General features: G+C 37.9%; 1 protein-coding gene across 2 annotated transcripts in view; it reads right to left on the reverse strand.

Annotated features, from left to right (window-relative positions):
- Positions 1-20,604, reverse strand: part of gramd2aa (GRAM domain containing 2Aa) — a 35,047-nt gene extending 14,443 nt beyond the window's left edge. The window contains exons 1-3 of one of the 2 annotated variants that reach the window (XM_059357622.1): positions 16,545-16,969; positions 11,116-11,220; positions 1,585-1,642 (exon numbers count right to left, since the gene is read on the reverse strand). In XM_059357622.1, the coding sequence (XP_059213605.1) occupies positions 1,585-1,642; positions 11,116-11,210 (153 nt within the window). In that variant the 5' untranslated portion in view covers positions 11,211-11,220; positions 16,545-16,969. Of the gene's footprint in view, positions 1-1,584; positions 1,643-11,115; positions 11,221-16,544; positions 16,970-20,354 lie in introns of those variants that run through there. The other variant, XM_059357631.1, reaches the window with a different exon arrangement.
- Positions 20,605-21,880: the final 1,276 nt, after the last annotated feature.

Here is a 21,880-nt window from a genome sequence, read left to right on the forward strand (position 1 = left end):
GAGCTCTGCACCAGGCTCAGCACGTTGGCACCGTACACACACACACACTCGCGCACATCCAAGGCCTGGAGCAAGCTGCTGCAAGACACACACTGTTTCCCTGTCGCCGGTCAGTACGGGGCTGAGATGGAAGACTGTCTACCTCTGGTCTACATGCACCTACAAACACACACCAGGCTCTAATGTGTACACCTACACACACACACACATACACTACTACAGAGTTACAGCAGCAACGCCTCAGTTTACAGCTACTGAGCTCTCTCTCAGAAACTACAAGGCTCCCTTTCTCTGTCTCAAATAAACCTCCTGTGACTCTACACTTTGCAGCACCCAGCTGACACCCTCCCTCTCGCTCTGCCTCCTTCACACACATACACACACTCTGCCCTTCATCATTCTGAGCTGAAAAAAAAAACAACACACACTTTCGCACACAGGTACTCCTCACTACTCTCACTTGAAGGCTGCCCTTTTTTCCTTGCCTTTGCCTTTCCTTTCCTATGCCTGTAGTGTCAGTCTGTGACACCTAAAAGTCCTCACTTTTCAGAGAAAATCATACATTTTCCTCCCATCTGAACACACAAGAGGTCTCATTCATTCCTCCCTCACAGCTCAAACTCCCTCACAGCTCAAACTCACCTCCAGCTCTAAATATCTGTGCCACCAGACTATCTTTTCCCTATTTTTTGTCCTGTCCAGTATCTCGTCTATCTTTCCTTCAACTGCTGCTGCTCCTGTTTTTGTCTTTCTATTAATAGCACATGCTAGAGCAGCACCTGTCTTCAGAAATATGGCGCGTACAGTATGTTAGAGTAATGCAGGGCTCAATCAACACTGGGGAACTGAAAACAATTAACACTGGGCCACTGTAAACCGTTACTGTATAATCATTTGCTGACTAAATTCATGGGTGAAATGTTATTAGATGGTTAGTTTGTGGGGTGGTTGTATTTTTTCCACTCATTGATGATGCTGTTACTGTATGGGACTCATATCAAGGCTGAAATTGAGAAATGTCTGGAAGACACTGACCAGGATTGTAGCAAGTCTACGGGATCGTATTGAAGGATTATGGCACTGCTAAGCTTGTCAATAAACACATGATCATCATCTTTTAATAATAACTGAGCATGAGAAAAACGTATATTAATGGGGGGGATGCAGGAACATTTTGGTCATTTCTCACAAATTTATGATTGCAGCACGTTTATTTTTCTATCTTGCTAGTTTGTTGTCATAATTCTAGCACATTACATGCACTTCCAAGGTACTCAAACCAATAATAACCAGACTTTCTAAGCATTTATCATCATATCTAAATTGTTATTATAAAAGTAATTGAGAAAAAAGTTTTAAGAAAAATGCATTACATTGCAAATAGCTTTTGTCATATTGGTGGAAGCCTTTTGTCAGCTTTTATAACCATTTGCATGACACAGATCTGACAAATATATTTCAACACTGCATTATAGAAGTGAGAGAAATGCCTTTGAGTCAAGGAATCACAAAGTAAACAAGGTCCTCAATGGGAAACAGGGGAAGCCGCTTTTACTATAGCTTTATATCAAAAGAGAGACTCACCGAGCCGCGGTAACATTTCTTCACATCCTCATAGGACAAGTCTTCAATCAGCTGAAACCTGTGATGGAAGGAAAAATACACTTAGAATTTATATAGAAAACATGTTAACCTCTCTATCATGATAACTCAACTGTACACAAAATATATATGCATTTACAAGTCTTGTCAAGTACTTCAATGTAAAAAATATAACAGATGTAAAGCACATTTGAAGGCAGATTAATGGCTTCATGTGACCTGAAGACAGCATGACAAATGGTTGCTTGTGTGCGTGTCTACAGTGTATATATCTGTGTATGTGTACATTGCATGAAAATCCCAGCTGGGTCAAAGCTTCCACATGTCAAGTTAATCATCCGTGCGTGCATAACTGCAGGGAGACAAAGGCTGTCACAAAACAACATAATCAAAGATAAATACTGAGTTGTTTGAACACAAATAGTGACCATGCCAAGAGATTATCCATGTTGTTCTCTTTACAGTCAGAATACATGAGCGCACACAAACACACACATACAAACACACCAGACACACATAGTAACTGGCATTAAGCTCGCCTCAGGAGGAGTAGTCAGAGCAGTGCAGCAGATGTCACAGCATGATACGCATATCTATCGTTAATACTGACAGAGCCACCCAGCAGATAAAATACAGTATAATCAGTCCTTTAAGGAAAATGTCATTGAAATGTACTGCTGTCCCAGTTAAGATGCTTTAAAGAAGAAGACATGTATGCAACAATAAATTCTGAAAGGCCAGATGTTTTTGAGGGATTATTCTCTGACAGACTTCCCTTTTCTTCTTCTGTATCTTTCTGTGAGTGTGAGGTGATTGACAGCGAGCAGAGCACGACGTTAACTCAGTGCTGATATGAAAACACTCCTGCTTAAAGGAGATACTGATAAAACAGAGGCTCTGGCAAAACCAAACTGCAGCTTCTTGTTTGCTGTGATGGATTATCTCACTCTGTGGAAGCCATTTATTTTCACAAAGAAAGGCATCAAATGCAGGGAGGAAAGTGAGCCTTGATGCCTTCAACCCTCCAGAGTCAAACGAGAATAATGTGAAGGACACAGGAAGACTGTTACACTGACCAAATATATTAGTCAGTCCTCATACCCAAATCTCTTTGAAAATACAAACAAGTTTGTAAGTAGCCTGGATTACTATACTAGAAAGAAATAATGGTCAGATACATCTGTCCTTATCATACTTATAATAAATGGTGCACTGTAATTAAGTCCATTGCACTTAAGCACAATTTTGGGGTAGGCCTACTGAACTTTTTACTTATAGCTATTTGTTACGTTTGAGATGAATGTTTTATAAATATATTACTCAACAGTATACAGTTATACAAATTAGATCTACCCTGACATTGAAATCCTGCTGACATTCGCATCAGTGGATCAGAGGAACAGAAAAGTGACATTTTGCAAAAAGAATACTTTACTTCCATTACATTTAGTTGGAATTGGCTATGTATTTTAATCAAAGTAAGATTTTTATTGCAAGATAAGTATAAGTAAGTATACTTCTTAATTGTTGTAAAAAAAAAAAATGTAAAAACTTAAAATGTATACTACTCTGCAGCACAACTATGCTATTTCTTCATTTACATGTCTTTTACATCAACTGATGCTATTTTTTGCCTGGAAATTGCAGCTTTAGCCCATAGCCCCAGTCTGTCAGCAAGAATATGAATAAGAATATGAATAAAAAATAAATTTGCTACAAATACTTTTATATCAGCAGGTGACAGCGCTTTCAGCTAACTCATAACGCGTAACGTTACATTAGCTTAATTAGCCAGCATTAGCCAAAATTAGCATAATTAGCTAATGTTAGATATCTACAGCAGACAAAAAAAAAACAACTACAGTTATCATTTCAACCTTCAAACTCAAAAGTCGCCAGCTAATAAGAAGGCTTCTTTTGTTTAACTTTGTCTGAAACCAAAAACCCATTGTTTGCAACAGTACTGCCACTTTCAACATTGTAAGGAGCATAGTGCTGCCCTTTTCGAGAACGGAGAGCTTGACACAGGATTGCCTTTATTTTCTTTGTTTAAATTTTGTATTTGATATTTTGATAAATATTTTTTTGTTTGAATTTGAAAAAGTGTTGTTTGAACATTTTGGCACAAATCTAACTCCATACAGGTGGCGACGGTAACTAAGGGGGGCGGGGCTTAGCTAATGGTTAACTGGCTAACCTTTTCCAATACTACCTGTTACTAGCTATTAGCACACAGTAATAGAGTTAGTTTACTCTATAAACTGCACGAAAAGGTCAAAGAAAAATTACACGTTTATCATAAAAAACAGGTATTATTGTCGACTTCAAAATGAAGCTTAAATTGTGATATTTCTGTCCTCACTTGTTCCTCAAGAATAACGTTTCACTCGAACTGTCTCTGAACATGGCTGCCCTATGATTCAGCAGGGACTTTATTATAGCATCATACCAACAAAGAAGCACATTTGTATTCTCCTTGAACAGTGTCCTTCGCTTTATACAGCAAGGTGCCATTATGTTAAAATACCCTCACTGTTGCCTTAATAGCAGCAGGACTGTCCATGTCCCTGCTCTGATGAGTGACTCTCCTCTGGGTAAGGAGATAGCGTGACCTCTGTCCCCAAACAACCCTCACTGACTCTGCTGCCTCTTTCCATGTCACTGTTGCTTTCATGGTGGAGCAAAGTGGAGATGAGAGAGGTAAACTCTGCACCACCGAGGTGTCTGTCACGATGACACCAAGATAAGTGGATCAGGGAAATGCCGGTTTCTATGTCTGAGTGTACAGGAAAATGACCAATGTAGCCTATGTATGCAATCATAAAATCAATATATATTGAGAACAATAATAAGACATGAGACATTTCTTCATGTATTATCATTATATACAGAAAGCCTGAGAAAAAAACAATATGACAATTATATTAAATATCAATATTAAGTAATATCAGAATAAGGAACAAAAGTTTCTCACATTGTACTGTATCTAAAAATTACTTTTATCCTTTCTCCGATTTCTTTTAGGTTTAATTTTGTTAACCCCATGGCGATCTTTTCTTTTTTTTTGCAGTTCTTTTTTCTTACCGAGGCTGTAGTGGGCTCAATTTTAAGGCTATAGTGAAGACACTGGTATCATATGAAATTGGGAGTAAGTACTGCAATTGTCAGGAAAGGAAGCTTTCCGAGGTAATTTCTGAGCAGTTTAGAGAACAGAAGTGCTCGTCATCCAGTAGTTGAAAATACAGAAATCTCGAAAAATTGATTTTTCTATGTTGTTCCTCTTGGTGTATTGATGTAATATTCTGAAGGGGTTTTGGCCAATTTCATCCATTCATGAATTTAAAAAAAGCCTAATTCAGTGCCAAATGTGTGTATTAAATGGTATCAACTCATGGGACATAGTTGAGTATGGAAATGGACTTCGGAAAGCCAAACATTAATGTTCTGAACCCTTATACACAGGTTTAAAAACTTAACAACAGTAAAATTTGCATCTCAAATTAACCTCCAGGTCCCCAGCTTTCAGATTATGTACTCCTTCTATGTGGCATTTATTGTTGAATTGCTATCTCCCCCTAAAAATCCACTGAACACAACCCCCAATTTTCAATTAAAGGGGGCAGAATGATAAGGGGTTTTAATGACATTTCAAATAAACAGGGTCAACCAAACTTTGCATAATGAAAACTATTGAAAGACGACCTGCAATCATAACAAATAACAGTCTTATGTACAAATGTGTCGTATTAAAGAGGATGAACTTTCTAACTTAAGGGACTGAGACTTTAAGCTAGATTTACCGGCTCGCCAACCAGCCAAATTGCAGTCTACATCTACGTTTGTCCCGTTCCTGAGATATCGTCTTCACAAGAATGGGATGGATGTGAGGTCACAGTGACCTTAACTTTTGACCACCAAAATCTAATCAGGTCATCCATGAGGCCAAGTGGACATTTGTGACACATTTTAAGAAATTCCTGCAACATGTTCCTTGTTCCCACACACACACATCATAAGGCATAATACTACAACCTGCAAACATTAGATTACAAGATATGTATGCAAGGGTTTGACTAAATGATCTCCACCTACAGTAGTAGCTTGTAGCCCTTTGGAGTTTTGGGCCATTTTGTCCGTTTTTGAATCCTTTTCATTCTGCCAGTATATACCATTTAATTAAGTGTTTACCATGCTATTTTTTTTCACCACAGCCTCACCTATATGACCTAATAATTATTTTTTCCACTTTGACTTACTGGATCAACATTTTGAACCCAAAAGAAGCACAAAAAAAACCCAACAACATAAAATCAGATTTTCAAAAATCATGTTTAGTGAAGAATTTTAAATGTTGCAAATGTGAACAAAGTTAGCAAATAACATACATAGAGAGGTAAAAGACGTAAACTGAGAATAACATCTTGTTCTACATTTTTATAGTAAATATATTTGACCTTATCTCCAGTTTTACTTGGTCTGTCATCATTAAACAAAACTGGCATGACGTTTTAAAGCCAGTACCTAAGAGGGAAGCTGACGGCAGGGCTCCACACTGCTTCATTTTTATGTTGTGATGTCATGAAGAAGTCATGTCCAGTACAGTTAACAGCATAACATGATTTAATTTGCTCAGTATTCATGGTGATGAATCTGTTGTTGTGCAAGCTCAGTTGCTCTGTAATTTAATACATATAACATTAAGGTCTTCCTGTGTGTTTTCACCAAAGGTTTAAGGACAATAAATTATTTTGATGACAACTACTACTAAGCTCACATGATAACAAATCCAGCAAATGGGAATGTAACAAGACGACAGTTCGGTCTCTTATCAGGCAAATCCACTGAGAGATATGGTTGAAAGCTCCTGAAAAAGCTAGCATGTGGACATTTAATTGTTATTATGCTCTACATACAGCTGGTTTACATAACAGTGACGATTATAAGCCTCACAAAAGATGTTTGTGTATAGGACTGTAATACATTGTCCAGCTGTTTCTGTGTCCATCCACTGTGTGTGCACAGTGCTGCAGTATAATGGTGGTTTCACTGTGCCTGAGTGTAACATGACTCTATAACTCTTTAAGCATTAGCTCATTCCTTTTGTGTCTCTATTGTTGCTCTACTATCATCTCCTCGTTCATTCAGAGAATCAGAGAGTGAATGAGAGCCACAAGGCAGGCCGCAAAAAGACCCAAGCAGGGTTAAAGTGTCAGAGAGCAGAGGAGGTTGACAGATGCTAAAGCTGCCTGCTGCGTGTGTGTGTGCGTGTGTGCTTGTGTAAGAGACTGTTGTTTACAGCAGAGCAGTACAGCTGTGGCAGTACTGCCTGCTCTCTGGTTGTATCTACTGGACACAATCAGTCACTTTACATCACATACTATCTTCAAAACAGCAGTAAGAAAATCCACCATGCACCCATCGTAAAGCTACAAAATGACAAAAAAGTCTCTTTGGTTTTGAATATGATGTTCTATTTTTTCCACTAGAACATCATATTGTGAAATATCTACTACACCAACTAGTGTATAAAATCAGCGGTGGAAAATAGATAAGTACATGTACTGAAGTGCAAATTTGAGATACTTGTACTTTGATTGAGTATTTCTATTTTCTTATACTTTGAACTTCTTCACTACATCTCAGAGGTAATTATTGTACATTTTACTCCGTTACAATTATCTGACAGCTTTAGTTACTTTGTAGGTTCAGGCAAACAACACAAAATAACCAATACATAATTATATTATGTCAATAAGTATTTTTTTTAGTCCAAGGGGGAAATTCACAATCACATAAAATACACAAATACATTTAAATATTTTCACCACCTTTTCCAGCTGCAACATTAACGCAATAAATCACATTAATGCATCAATAAATATAATTTCATATATAATGAAATGGGCCGTTTTGCATAATGAGTACTTTTGGAAGCTGATAATTTAGTATATTTATTTAAGTTACATTTACATTGCAGATTATCTCTACAGTGTAGTATTACTACTTCTACTAAAGTAAAAGATCAGAGTACTTCTTCCATCACTGTCTAAAATATATATAGGATGCATACCTATAAATGTCAGAATTCCTTAATAATTTTAATGCAGTTAACATGATTAAAAAAACATGATATCTTATATTAATCCACAACCAACTAAATAGCGGCAGGTGATTAGATGTGTCAAAAGCTACCCTCAACCTTTCCCAGGTTACATTTTTTCATGTGGCCTGTCCGAGATGTGCTGATTCATCGTTTCCCTCATTAAAAATCCTCCTCCAAGAAGAGACATCCCATTACCTTGTGACCATGTTATGAACAATAGTGCATGTGTGCTACTGCTCTTTCTGCCTGCTGGTTGCCGCCTATAAATAGGCTCCACAGTGGCTCTGCTCTCCCAGGTGGAGAGAAGAGAGTGATTATTAAAAACACAGGCAGCTCTGTGGGGACCAACCAGCTCTCCAGTCCTCGCTCTGGCTCTCCATCTGTCTCTAGCTTCTACACAAGATCCAGGTCTTAATCAATACTGCCGGTACATCTAGACACTAGGCGAGTGTAAGAAGAAAACCGCCAAAAGCAATTCCCATCACAGCGCTATGTAGGAGAGCTGTGTCGAGGTAAAGCTTTTTTTTTTCCCTCTTACAAAGGGTATAAACAAGGTCACGCTGGGATGACATGTGGGAAAATGACAGACTGTTGTCAGAGATACAAGCCTCAACAAAATGTTACTTAAGGTATATTTTGGACTTTATTCACAGGGTTTGAAATAACTTCGCAGGCCCAGGAGGAACCATCGCATCTTCCAGCTAAAGTAAAAATGTAAAAATCACTAAAGAAGGATCGTGTGATGTTTTCACACAGCAGCATCGGCAGCAAAATAAGTTTCCCAGGTGCCAGGAGGCTCAGTGAAGGTGGATCATATTGTGTACCTGTACATGAGCTGTGATATAAATTGATCTCAACCATCATTTCAGAGGCTGTAGTTTGAAAACGAAACTAAACCTGTGTATCCGCTTATACCCCTGTGAGCAGAGCAAAAATGTTGCTTTGTTGTGTGTGTGCAAGTGTGTGTGTGTACACGCATGCGCCTTTGTCAGCGTTATCTCAGTGCCCTTGGCTGCGAGGCTGAATAGTGAAACTAATTACAAGCTCAAAGAATCCTAAATTGAATCCTAAATTAGAAAGCGAACACCTCCCATCGGTGGCCAGTGTAGGAGTGGACTCCCAGTCAATAATTTAACTGGAGGAGAAGAAATTGGGACTGAGAGAAGTGACTCATTGTGAGACTACAAAAGTATCCTCGAGAAAAGGAGATAAGTAGAGGAACTTTCAGTCTCCTGAGTTTAAAATCAAAGTATCAGATTTGTAGATCAGAGTTATTGCATGAAAGAAGACTTTTAGAGTTCATATAGATGTGAAAATTAACTCATACTTTTATCATCTCTTTGTCAGCTGATACAACACACACCTAAATAACAGTTGTATAAGTTGTTTGCATGTGAAAGCAACTTATTATGATCCATATTAATGTTTATTGTGGTGACCTCTAGTGGACGTAGCAATTATGACAAGAGTGAAGGAGAAAGTGAGGCATCATTGTGTAAAGAGTAACAAAGTCCACATAGAAGGAAGGATGGGAATGTATGGACGGGTCACGGACTTTCACCCAGGAGATCGTTTGTTTGTGTCTCGTGTGAAACCAAAAGTCAACGTTAATGTTACGTAATGTAATTAAATTACTAACCAAATCTTTTCCTAAACCTAACCAAGTAGTTCAGTTTCAAATTGTTAACCACATAATTAAAATGTTTTAATAGAGCATGCATATATGCAGTGGTGGAAGAGCTACTAGGGCGGCTGTGGCTCAGTTGGTACAGTGGGTTACCGAAGGGTTGGTGGTTCGATCCCTGACCGTCGCAGCCTACATGTCGAAGTATCCTTGAGCAAGATACTGAACCCCAAATTGCTCCCAATGCTGCGTTCATGCGTTCATTGGTGTGTGAATGAATTCCCAATGGTGGCAGGTGGCACTATTTAGGGTAGCCTCTGCCACCAGTATGAATGTGTGTGTGAATCGGTGAATGAGCACAGTCTGAGTGTCTGAGCGGTCGCAAAGCGACTAGAAAAGCGCTATATAAGTGCAGGTGCAAGTCCATTACCATTTACCTTCAGACCATAAAAGTACTTATACCACACTGTATAAATAAACTGTAACAAGTAAAAGTCCTGCATTTCAAACGATAAAAATACAAAAAAAAAAAAAAAAAAATACAAAAGTGTTGGCATCAAAATATACTTAAAGTAACAAAAGTTAAAGTAGCCATTATTTGGAATGGCCTTTTCAGAATTACATATGTTTTTAATATTGAAGCATACAGTCATGGAAAAAAATATTAGACCACCCTTGTTTTCTTCAATTTATTGTTCATTTTAATGCCTGATAATGACAATGATCTTGACAATGATTTTGGTTATTATCAAGAAAACCATGTAAAATGGCTAAATATCAGCTCTAAAATTAATAGAATTTAACTCTTATGAGCTATTTTTGTTGTTAGCATTATATTTGTCCAAACAAATGTAACTTTAGTTGTTCCAGGCATTAGAATGAACAAGAAATTGAAGAAAAAGGGTGGGCTAATATTGTTTTCCATGACTGTATCTATTAATGTGCGTCAATTGTGGAGCATCAGACACTTAAAGAGCCAGATGCTGAATGTAAGTTGGTGGGGACCAAAACAGAGCTAAAAGTAGATTGAATATTAGATAATGGTAATGTTCTTTTCTGTGTGTATATTATGTTTTTTGTGCTCAAACGTCAGCTAAACAACTTTATAAGCCAGTGATGAGGTAGTTGTGTGCTGTACGTGTCAGCTTGTTATGATGAATGAATGCTGCTTTGAATATTTATATAAACAAATATTTGCCACTTGAACTATTTCATGCAGCAACAGAGTGTTGATGTGAGTTAGGCGCTGGGAGGGGATAAAACCTGCACACACTGCTTACTGAGTATTGCAAGTTCAAGACTGACAAGTGTATAAAGTTCCTCCATTCACTGAGTCTTCTAACACACACCATCCTTCAGTGCTAAATCCCATCCCGGAACAGATTCCCCAGGATTACACTGCTCCTGCCTCGAATCCTTCTTATATAACACACACACATTCTGTCTGCAGACATACACAGACATTGTGCATATGAATACTTGCACAAAGAATATTTAACCACAGCTTATTACATTTTCTAAACACACAATTTTTTTTCCTGCAGGTTCTTTTGGGGAGGGGGGGAAGAAAAAACATCCTTTGTAAATCTCTGTTTGTGGTCTCTTTGTGTGCATTAAACCATTGTTTGACATCAAATACAGCTGAAATAAAAGCACAAAATAAGTGCTGTGAAAGTAAATCTCCTGTGGCTGCAACCCATGACCATGCACAGGATACAGATGGCGTGTGGGGGAAAAAAGACAGCAAGTGCTGCACAGTGTGTGTTTGTGTGTGTGGGAGATTTGCCTGAAGTGTCCGTGCGTGTCGTCGTCCTTGGAGTGGTCCAGGTCCTGTGTAGGGAGCAGGCCTGTTTCTTCGTTCTGCTCCTGCTGCTCGGTCATGCTCCTGGCCCTGAACACACAAACACACAGCTCTATGTTAACAGCAGGCACCTCTCTGCTGGACCGTCATGTACACTTGCAAAAATGATGTTTGTTTTTGTCTCCGGAGTTTGGCTTCAAAGAGAGCTCTTACCCCCCAAAAAAAGTTAATGGGGCAAAACAAGTGGACTTTAAAATCAACACAGCTGTGATGCAACATTCAAAGTCTGATTCTGCTGGTTTACACTACATTAATAATCTCTACTCAGCAAAATAAGGCTGTTCCTGTGCTTGTGTAAATGGGGTCAGCGACTGCTCTCATCCAGATGCCTACAAAGAAACAGAACTCCTCAGAGGTTGTGCAGATGGCTGACCTGATGTGCTGCTGCGAGCTGACTCAAACATTTTATAAAAATACGCTTCACACAAAAGAAATTAACTATTACGGATACATAAAAGGAGCGTTATTACCATACATTTTCGTAAGGTGAGGTGTTTTCAAAACAAAGACTTACATTCCTTCCCTGTGGTGTTACAAAGCTTGATACACACTCTTAACAAACACTAATGAACAATTCAACCTAAACTCTGAGGGAACAAAATCACAGCTCATGTTTACAGAGACAGACTATGTGGCTCAGGTCATTGTAAGGGCTTGTTTATGTTGTTTTGCATACTTCAAAATAGATGACAGCGAAAGGTGTGACTTAAAACAAGCCTCGCAGCCTCCATCTATAATGAAACCACAAATGCAAATCTGGAAATCCAAAACATTTGACTAAACTTAATCTTAACCTCAACAACACCCAACACACATCATGTGTCAAGTATAATTATGATTTTTAATGTTTTGATTATTTTCATTTTTCTCAGGCAGGTGATGAATATCACCACATACATGCACAAACAAGAATAGCATGTTTGTATGCTATTAAAGTGATCCTATTAAAGATGTAGGCCTAGCTAGAGGAACAGCACAAGCACTGGAAACCTTTAAACAATCCGTTGTGTTTTTCCCTCTCCTCTGCACATCATCCCCCACCTGCCCCGTGCTGTATTTTCCTCTGGGAGAGGGGAAGTCGTTACCGCCTGCCCTGATATAATTACAGGTGCTGATGGAAATGGGCTCCTGCATGCAGTTTCCAGTGTATTATCACTAATTGGCCAGAAGCTTCACATCAGCCACTGACCTGTTCAAACAACGAGGACTTCCTGGTCCTTTAGAGGTTTTATATCTGACTGGTCATCTGTGATCACAGAGGGTTGACTGGGAGGTGAAGGGCCTGTTGTTAGAGATAAGGAAAGGGTCTGTGGGGTCTTTACACCTTAAGCCTGAGGTTAAGGGATTCAGGAGGAGAATCTGATCCCAGATGTGGGCCTGAAGGCAAATGGAGCAGTTTCAGAAACAATGTTCAAAGGGGCTGCTTTTAGTGGTGCTCAGCTATTCTTCGCAAGGCACTGATTGGAGTATTTTTACCCATTCTCTGCATCAGCTATGGGCATAAAAATATATATTTAAGGAAAGACTTTTCTAAGAAAAAACACAATATCATTGAGATACATTCTTACACATTATGACTTAAGAATTCCCTAAAATTATAAGTCGGTTGGATAAATTATATTTCTTGTTTATATAGGAATATTATTATATTTCCGTGTTTTGTGTAACTTTACTGTGTTCTGCCTTGTTACACATGGGAAGTGACCATTTTAATTGACCCTACCATTAGCACTGCACGTTTTAGAACACATATAGGCCTACTTTTTTTTTATGGATTTTTTTTTATTTCCAGCCTTCAAGACAGCTCTTTGTTTATTTTCACATTAAAACCAGTGTGCAGATATGTTACTTAAACAGTTAATAACCTTTTTTTTTTGTTTAGATAAAGAAGACCTTATGACTTTATGACCCTTCACCAGACAGCTGGGCATTTTTTGACACCAGACCGCATCCACTGTGTCTGACGGAACATGAAACAGGCTTCCCAAAATGTTTGCTTGCAGTCTAAAAAATCTTGAAATGAAATTATATGCAGACAGGCTCTGGCCACAGAGTTATTGACACAAACAGCCCCAGAATAAACATCTAGTGTGAGAGGAAAACATTTTTTTTTTTTAGTCATGAAGAGGTTTTCGTCTTTCGTCTTATTTAGTCTGTGTAGATTGGGAAGTAGAAAAAACAAATGATTAAAATTAAATGTTGTCTCAGCTACACCACACTGTGTGATATCATCTCAGTCAGTGGATTATTGTCTGCAAATGTCATTCAGGTTTCATTGTTTATGTTGTAAGAAGAGCGATAGAGGCAGGATACACCAAACTGACCGGTTTCTAATGTGAGTAACTAGTGAATTGCTTTTGCCTGCCATCAAGAAGCAGCCTGATGATCTTCCTCACAGCATTAATGGACACACAGCCTCATTTTCAGGTTGATCCTATCTGCTACAGAATCATTCACTTAGCAAATTGTTTAGAACAAAACACTGCTTGCTGGTTGGTAATTTGAGCTGAAAGTTACAAATGTAACACAAGTTCACTGTGTGTAGTGAACAGATTCAAGCCGGATGCAGAGAGAACATCACTATTAAAATCTCGCTTTATATATTATCTAACCTACAGGTTCAAAATACAAAAGGACTGTGCAAGTGGCTGAACAGATAGCCTTAATAAAATAGTAGAAATGGAAAGTTAGCTACATATAATTGAAGCCATCATTTAGAAAAATGAGCTGTATCATAAGATTTACATTAGATGACAATACATTGTTTGGCAGACAGGAAAGCAATGTTTTTTGTTGTTGATGTCTTTCATTTGATTTAGGAAAATAAGACATGGGGTTTTCTAAGTAAATTATTTTATTATTATTGATTTATTAAAAAAATTCCATGGTGTAATCTGATAAAGAAGAGGTAAAGGTTCCTTGTGTGGACAATAATAACCTCCAATTCCTGGTCTAGATCTTAGCCCTTGCAAACACTCTTGGGGGACTCAAGGTAAATGGCTAACCTTAATAATCAAAAGGTAAATTCCCAACCTTAACAATTCAAGATCAATGCCTAACCTTAACCATTCGAGATCAATGTCTTTACCATCTTGTGAGAGTTTCACAAATCTTGCCTTATCTACTAGACATGACCTAAATCCCTCAGTATCTGTTCACCATGTACCTTGTTCCTGGAAAGTATGGCGACAAGTTACCTGCGAGGTAATTTCAGGCATCAGGAATTTGGATATTCAAATCAAATTTTGACAATGGGCTCCTCTTAAAGACAGGGTCTAAACATTAGATAATTAAGGACCCACCTTATTGTCTCAGCTGGTATTGTGCTTAAGTGGTAAATATTGTTATATTCCAAAACACAATATCAATTAATCAAATGACCCTAAACAAATTGCCACATAATGCAACTGGTGTTTTTGAGGGCCCTGGGCCAGTTAAGTGTTTTGCCTGTTGGTAAATCAGTCAATGGGTATGCTGTTGTGTAGAGTTTAAGGTATAAAGGAGCATTTTCCTTCTCCACCCTGTAGTCTAACACCACAGAGCTGCAGGGAGCAACTGTGAAAGAAATGTAGCAAATTGGAAAAATGTAGAGCCTTACTCTGTCTAAATAAACATAAATGTTTCTCAGCTGTTTTTCCATCACCAGCCCCAGTTTATCCCAACAGCTGCAGACACAATTTTTATATATTAACCTTCGAAAAACTGTATTAAACTACCAATAAACTGCTTTCCGAGCCCTTTAGACCTGCTTCATGGTCTTTCGGCTGGATCTTTTTAGCATGAAAGTTAATTGAAAGGCCTTCACCTTGCCGCCTCTCCTTCTCCATGTCCTTTTCTTGTCTTGGGAGACAAACATTTTGTGCTGTCACAAGACATTCTCCAATCCAATAAACTATAATCTTGTTAAGGTTGCTTGTCACTGGGAGCGTTGCACTCTCGCTGCCTCCGCTGGCTCATATCCCTGGAGCTCTGTGCCACTAAGTTGTCAGCCAATGGCTTTACCAAGATTTGACCAAAAATAAACAAGTTGAAAGAAAGACTATTTAATATAGAACTTCCATCCACAGGATTGTCAAATCTATGAGACTCCTCAGTAGGACAGCAGGCACACACTTCTGTAAGCAATGTGGTCTGCCTTGTTTACAGTGGGTGTGTAAACAGTTTAATAGCATGGAAACCTGAGGATGAGTTTGTCTTATTATTAGAAGAGATTAAAGTTGTCTTAGAAGCAGAGAAGTCTCGTTTGTGGGTTAAACTTAGACAAACTAGAGTGTACATCCCTGGATATTGTTCCTTATTGTTGTACATTAGCTTAATTTATTCGTCTGGTATTTAGCAGACATAAACAAGTGTATGAAACTGCAACAGAAGCACAGCCTTTGGACTCTGAACCCTGCACTGCTTGAGACCTCCTGAAATAACCTCCCCATTGTGCAAGCACCTCAAAACAGCCTTTGATGACATGTGTGTTTTGAAGACGGCACAAGGTTTCAAATGGTCTTCTTATTGAAGACTATATGGAGCACAATAATTACTGTTTAGTGTGAAATCCAAAAGGGATTTAATCGAGTAATAGTTTTGTAAAAAGCCAACTTCTTGTCAAGTGTTTGTATTGTCTCATTAAGAGACTAAACATAATGTCATTTTTCTATTTTAAAAAAAAAACTATTGGGAAGTAGCATTCATTTATTTATTTATTTTTACTGTAAAATTAATGTAAGAATCATTTCAGACTGATATAAGCTAAGGAAAAGTACTGTATTATGATTGATAAAACTTGAAAAAAATCATCAGACACATTTCTACTTCAAATATAACTACATAGGTCTTCATATTTTATTCCTGACATGTATATATATATATATGCATCTATAGCACTTCTTACCCTTTTTATCATCAAAATCAAGCTTGTCAAACAAGCAAGGTTAGAATGAGGAACTAAATGAAACATTTCAAAATAAAAGCAAAAAATGACTAACTTTTGAAATACATATGTAGTTTACGGAAATAAATATGTAGTTTACGTTTAAAGGGCAACGCGCGATGATTATGGTAGAATCATAATTATCACATATTATAATGAAATGGAAGAAATTGAACATTTCTGATTAGGTAAACTTATTTCACTGACACCTTTTTGCAGCACGCTGTGTTTGTGTGACTTTAAGAACCCAAATCATGCTCACACGTGGTTTGAATAAATTACAAGACATCACTAGTGACCAATTAGTTAAATTTAACACACATTAACATCAATCTTAAGCCCATTACTGACTAGCGTTGGTTTTTTGTTTTGAAATCTCTACCGGAAGCGCCACTCTTCCGCCTGCTAACTTAACTTTAACGGCTCCTACCTGTAGCTTCACAACCCACTGGGACTTATTCCGCCGTGTTGTCGCCTCGTAGCTCCACCAAACTCCTCCGGTTTGTGCTCCATGTCTTTGTCAAATCATTTTATGTTCTTCAGCCACGGAAAACAGACGCAAAAAACAATTTTGGTGTGCGAAGACTCATGAAAGCTAAGGAGAAAGCGGTGTCGACGGAGCTGTGACCTCCTGAGGAGTGAGTCCTGTCTGTGTGAGGGGGTTGAGCTTACCTACAGCCCGGTGTGGGCTGTTTACACTGCCAGGGGATTACACGGCGGCTATTTTATTCCCACACACTCCCAGAATACTTTAACGACTGCTCACGGTGGAAAACCTACTCAGATGTGTTCATTAAGTAAAACTAAAAACAGCATAGCCAAACAAAGGAAAAATCTCAATTACAGTTACAAGACAAATTCATGAATAAAAAAAAAAAAAAGTGAACAGTGACAAATAAGGATGTCAAATGGTGTAACCACAAAATAATTTTTAAACATTTAAAAAAAAATTAAACTTTTTCCACCTACAGTGTATTTAAGTGGACTTATACATATAATTACTTCATTAAAAAAACAACACATTTCTGAATAGTTCTACATTTACACATTTCGTCAATATTGAGCAGAACATATTCTTAAAACAACCATTTTTTTCTAAAGTTTTGACAAATTATGTAAAATTTGTTATATACCATAATGTCGCAATGTAAACGTGGACTGTATTTTTTTCTCATTTTAGTTCACTTTTGTTTTCCTGTAAATAGATATCAGATTTTTATGCAAAAAAAAAAAATACTGGTTACACCAACTGACAATGGATTAGATCACGTCCGTGAACCAAATACAGTTGTATTATTCACAAAAATAAACGTCAAAGTAGTTATTAGATTATTATAATGCTCTGTCTTTTCCACTTAATGAATACATTTAAAGGTATTTTAATATTGTTTGTCTATGAGTAGTCAAATTTAGCTACTTTGTCTGCATCATATCATATGCATATGTATTTTTTATGTAAAAAGTCGAAATTCTACTTGAAAGATTTATTATGTAACAATTGTTAAATAATTTGTCTCATTGTTGTTGTTTGTAAACACACAGCCTTCCAAGATGGCCTCGCCTCCCAGCTCAGCTAGCCAGACAGCAGTGGTGGTCCAGTGAGCTAGACAGTAAGTGAAGAGAGGGAGCAGCCCTCCAATTTGTTCATTAAGTAAAATTAAAAAGCCTAACAAAAATGCTCTATTACAGTTACAAGTGCAGAAGTACTATCAACAAAATTAGAAGTGTCAAAAGTAGTCTATGAGGAGTCAAGTTTAGATACTTTGTGTATCTTATCATATGCACATAGGCTATAGAGTTGTTTTTTTACGCAAAAAATCTAAATTGTACTAATGTGTACTATGTAGCAATTGTCACATTATTGGTGTTTGTAAACTCCTGGCTCAACTAACCAGAGAGCAGAGGTGGTCGAGTGAGCTAGACACGTCTCTTTCCACGGATGTCCAGAATACTTTGACGACTGTTCATGGTAGAAAATGTACTTAGATCGCATAGATAGCATAGCCAAACAAAATGCACCATTACAGTTACAAGTACAATTTACACATTCAAAATGTTACTTAATTTAAAGTATTATCACCAAAATATACTTGAAGTGTCAAAAGTAAAAGTAGTTTCAAAGTGATATATTATTATAGAATATTATATTGTTCTATTGTTTTCACTAATGAATACATTTAAAAGCATTTTAATGAATTTTGGTAATGGTTGCGAAGTTCAGCTCCTGTGTATGTATCATATAATATACACATTGCATGTTTGTTTAGTGTAAAAAAGTCAAAATTCTTCTTAAAGATATACCTCGTAAGATTTATATAAATGTCATTTTCTTGGTGTTTGCAATCTATCTGTAACTGCATTTTCTCTGTGTTTTCATTGTAAAGTGTCTTTGAGTACCATGTAAAGCGCTCTAAAAATAAAATGTTTTATTAATATTATTATCATTACTATTATTATTATTATTATTATTTGTAAACACACAGCCATCACAGCTGCCCCCTCCTCCTGGCTCAACTAGCCAGAGCGAAATAGAGGCATTTAAATTTTTTTGTAAATGCACGTGTGTCGGTTGAACAGACACATCGACAGCATGCAGTAGCAAGAGAGAGATGAAGAGCAGGAGAACACTGAAACACATTCAAACACACAGTGATGTAACAACCCATTATCATCCCAGGCCGTCAGAAACTACCGATTTGTATGATACAGACAGTAAAAGGTCCCCTGTGTGTTGGTATCAGATGCCGATGGGTGTGACAGAGCAGCGGTAAAAGACAGAGGCACTTTTCAAGGAGGCTTTCAGAATGACTTTGAGTATGAACATGTTGCAGGCAAAGTATTACATCTGTCAACTATGAATCAAAAACTTCTGTTATTTATATCTGGACATGTAGTCAAAGACAGCGTTGTTGTTGTTGTTGTTGTTGTTGTTGTTGTTTTTAGGCTGTATGTCTATTTCTGTGTCGTTTGAGAGCAACAAAAAGCTTAAATATACTTTCTTGTATGTGGACACATACTTGGCCAATAAATCTGATTGGGATTCTTTGTGATTTTTCAGTGGGTGAATCCCGTTTCCAAATTGAAGGTGTAAGAAACTACAAATATATTTATGATGTGTGAAAAGGAATACGTCTGGGAAATCATGATAAAATATCCTGAACTGCTGACAAAGAAGATATGACTCCCACATATTCAGCTGGCTGGCATGTTTGTCCAAAACCTTTGTAACGATTGAATCACAAAGTTGTATACTCAAGCGGGGCATCCTAACTGCTAAGATAGATAGATAGATAGATAGATAGATAGATAGATAGATAGATAGATAGATAGATAGATAGATAGATAGATAGATAGATAGATAGATAGATAGATAGATAGATAGATAGATAGATAGATAGATAGATAGATAGATAGATAGATAGATAGATAGATAGATAGATAGATAGATAGATAGATCGATTCGAACTTCAGATATGACTTCAGACTAACATTACATTTATTTAGATAACGTCAGACTGAAATATTTTATTTAAGTCCTGTATTTAATATTTTAATTTAATTGTTTATCTTTTTTTTTTAGTATTTTCCCTTCATATATACACTCAATGTAAAAAAGAAATCAGTAGATATAGCGGTGGAGTAACATCACGGTCATTTAGATAACTTCAGACTTGAACTTGAACGTGAACTTTCTTATTTATACACCTTATTTTATATTATAATGTAATTGTTTTGCACTTTATTTTCATATATACGCTAGATGTACAAAAAACCCCAGTAGATATAGCTTTGGAGTAGCACCACAGGCATGAAGATACATTTGAGTGAAAAATCTTATTAATATCCTATTTTTAAAATTCATTATTTTACCATTTTAAGATGTATACACTGAAAGTATAAACCATCAGTAGATATGACTTAAGAGTAGCATTGTATTACATTTGTTTATATGGCTTAAAGTAAAATATCTTATTTTTTAATATTAAGACACTGAATGTATTTCATTTTTAAATCAAGAGGCCCATCTTCCTCATGTTAAAGTTACGTTTCCGTTCACATCCCATTTGGCCCAGTTCAATCATCCCTCTCCTCCTGCACAGCTCCTCCTCTGTGATTGGCTGAGCTGGACTAAGGACCATTAACTGAGCATCAGCTGCTTTCACCTGGCTTCACCGCATCAGTGCAGCTCATGACGAGCATGCCAAACACTCAGAGTACTTCCTGTGTGGTGCTGACTGACCTGGCTCTGCTGGCTGCTATCCTCTGACTGCAGTTACCATGAGGGTGGCGGTAGTGGGGGAGCTGGTAGTATCTGTCCTGTCCTGGGGCCTCGTCGGCGGGCAGGGCCTTAGGGCTGGCTGCGTAGATAGTGCATCCCATGAACACCTCCTGGAAGTCACCCTCAGCGTCCTACGGCGTGCAGAGAGGAGCCGTCCTCAAGGTATCCGTCCTCTGAGCGGCCTGTCCTGTCTTGATGCCAGCCAGCTGCTCTGTGCAAAAGCCATTGGCTCAGCACATTGCTATCTTAACCCCTCCTTCCCTCTGAATCTCTCCTACAGCCAACCTCGCTCTCCCTCTCTCTCTCTCTCTCTCTCTCTCTCTCTCTCTTTCCGGCCCTCCTCCCTCCTCTGCCGAGCTGAGAGCATCGAGGATAATCAGATTTCACATTTACACTCAACAAAATCATCCCCAGCGTAATCGCTCCCTGTCACTGATGTGGCATTATGCTAATGCACAGAGCGCACTCTCCGTTCAGGAGCATTAAGGGCAGTTAAAAATATCCTGACTGACTGATGGGAGTGAATGCCACAGCAGACGCAGATAAAGTGTACCTTAAAGTGATGCAGTGAAGAGAGCGGATTGTTCTGACAGCTGGTCTGACACACAGCCAGGGTTAAAACCATCATCATTTTAGTTTTGTATCCATTATGATAAATGTTCAGTCTATAAATTGTCATAAATTAGGGAAAAATGCTCTTCAGAGCTCAAAGAAGCTGTGTTTAGGATTTAGTGACCTCTAGTGGTGAGGCTGGAGATTACAACCAACTGAATACACTTCTACTCATCCCTCACTTTCCAAGCATGCAGGAGAACTTATGTAACATAAAGGTCCTCTCTTCAGTCTTGAACTTGAATTCCACTCCTTTTTATGGCAACACCCAACCTGCAGAGCAGCCTGATGGTTGAGGTTAGGCATTGACCTTGTGTGGTCAGGATTTGTCAGGGGATAGGACCTGAACAAATCAGGTACTGACACCTCATGTGGGCCCTGAAGCCCAGCTAATCCTGGTGCTGGACTACTGTAGAAACATGACAGTGCATCACAATGGACTCAGGTAAAGACGACCCGTTCGCTCTGTAGATATGAAGGGCTGATTTTAACGAAAACACATTCTCATTTTTGGGTGATCATACAGTGCATAATTACCTGAAGGGTTGACTTGTTCTCGCCCATGGTCTCTATTTTTGTTCTGCAGTTTTTGTTCTTTTCTTTTTCTCTTTTCTGTATGCTTTTTGGTTTTGCAAAGTCTGTTTTGTTGCATTCTGCACACCCATTGTGCCCCCCATCCAGCGAACGATGGCGTAACACTTTGAACTATCATTAGCAGCATCAAAAGAGGAAAAAACATAGCATAAGGGTAGTATTTTTTTCTTATTCATTAATGAAGAAGTGGTCCAAGTCGTCTAATGCATCAGGAAGAAGGAAGCTGAAGAGAACAGAGCAAAATACAGAGGTATGTATAGACGCGTTTCCATTAGGTACTT

This window comes from Centropristis striata, chromosome 2, assembly GCF_030273125.1.
Source record: "Centropristis striata isolate RG_2023a ecotype Rhode Island chromosome 2, C.striata_1.0, whole genome shotgun sequence".
Lineage (NCBI taxonomy): Eukaryota > Metazoa > Chordata > Actinopteri > Perciformes > Serranidae > Centropristis > Centropristis striata.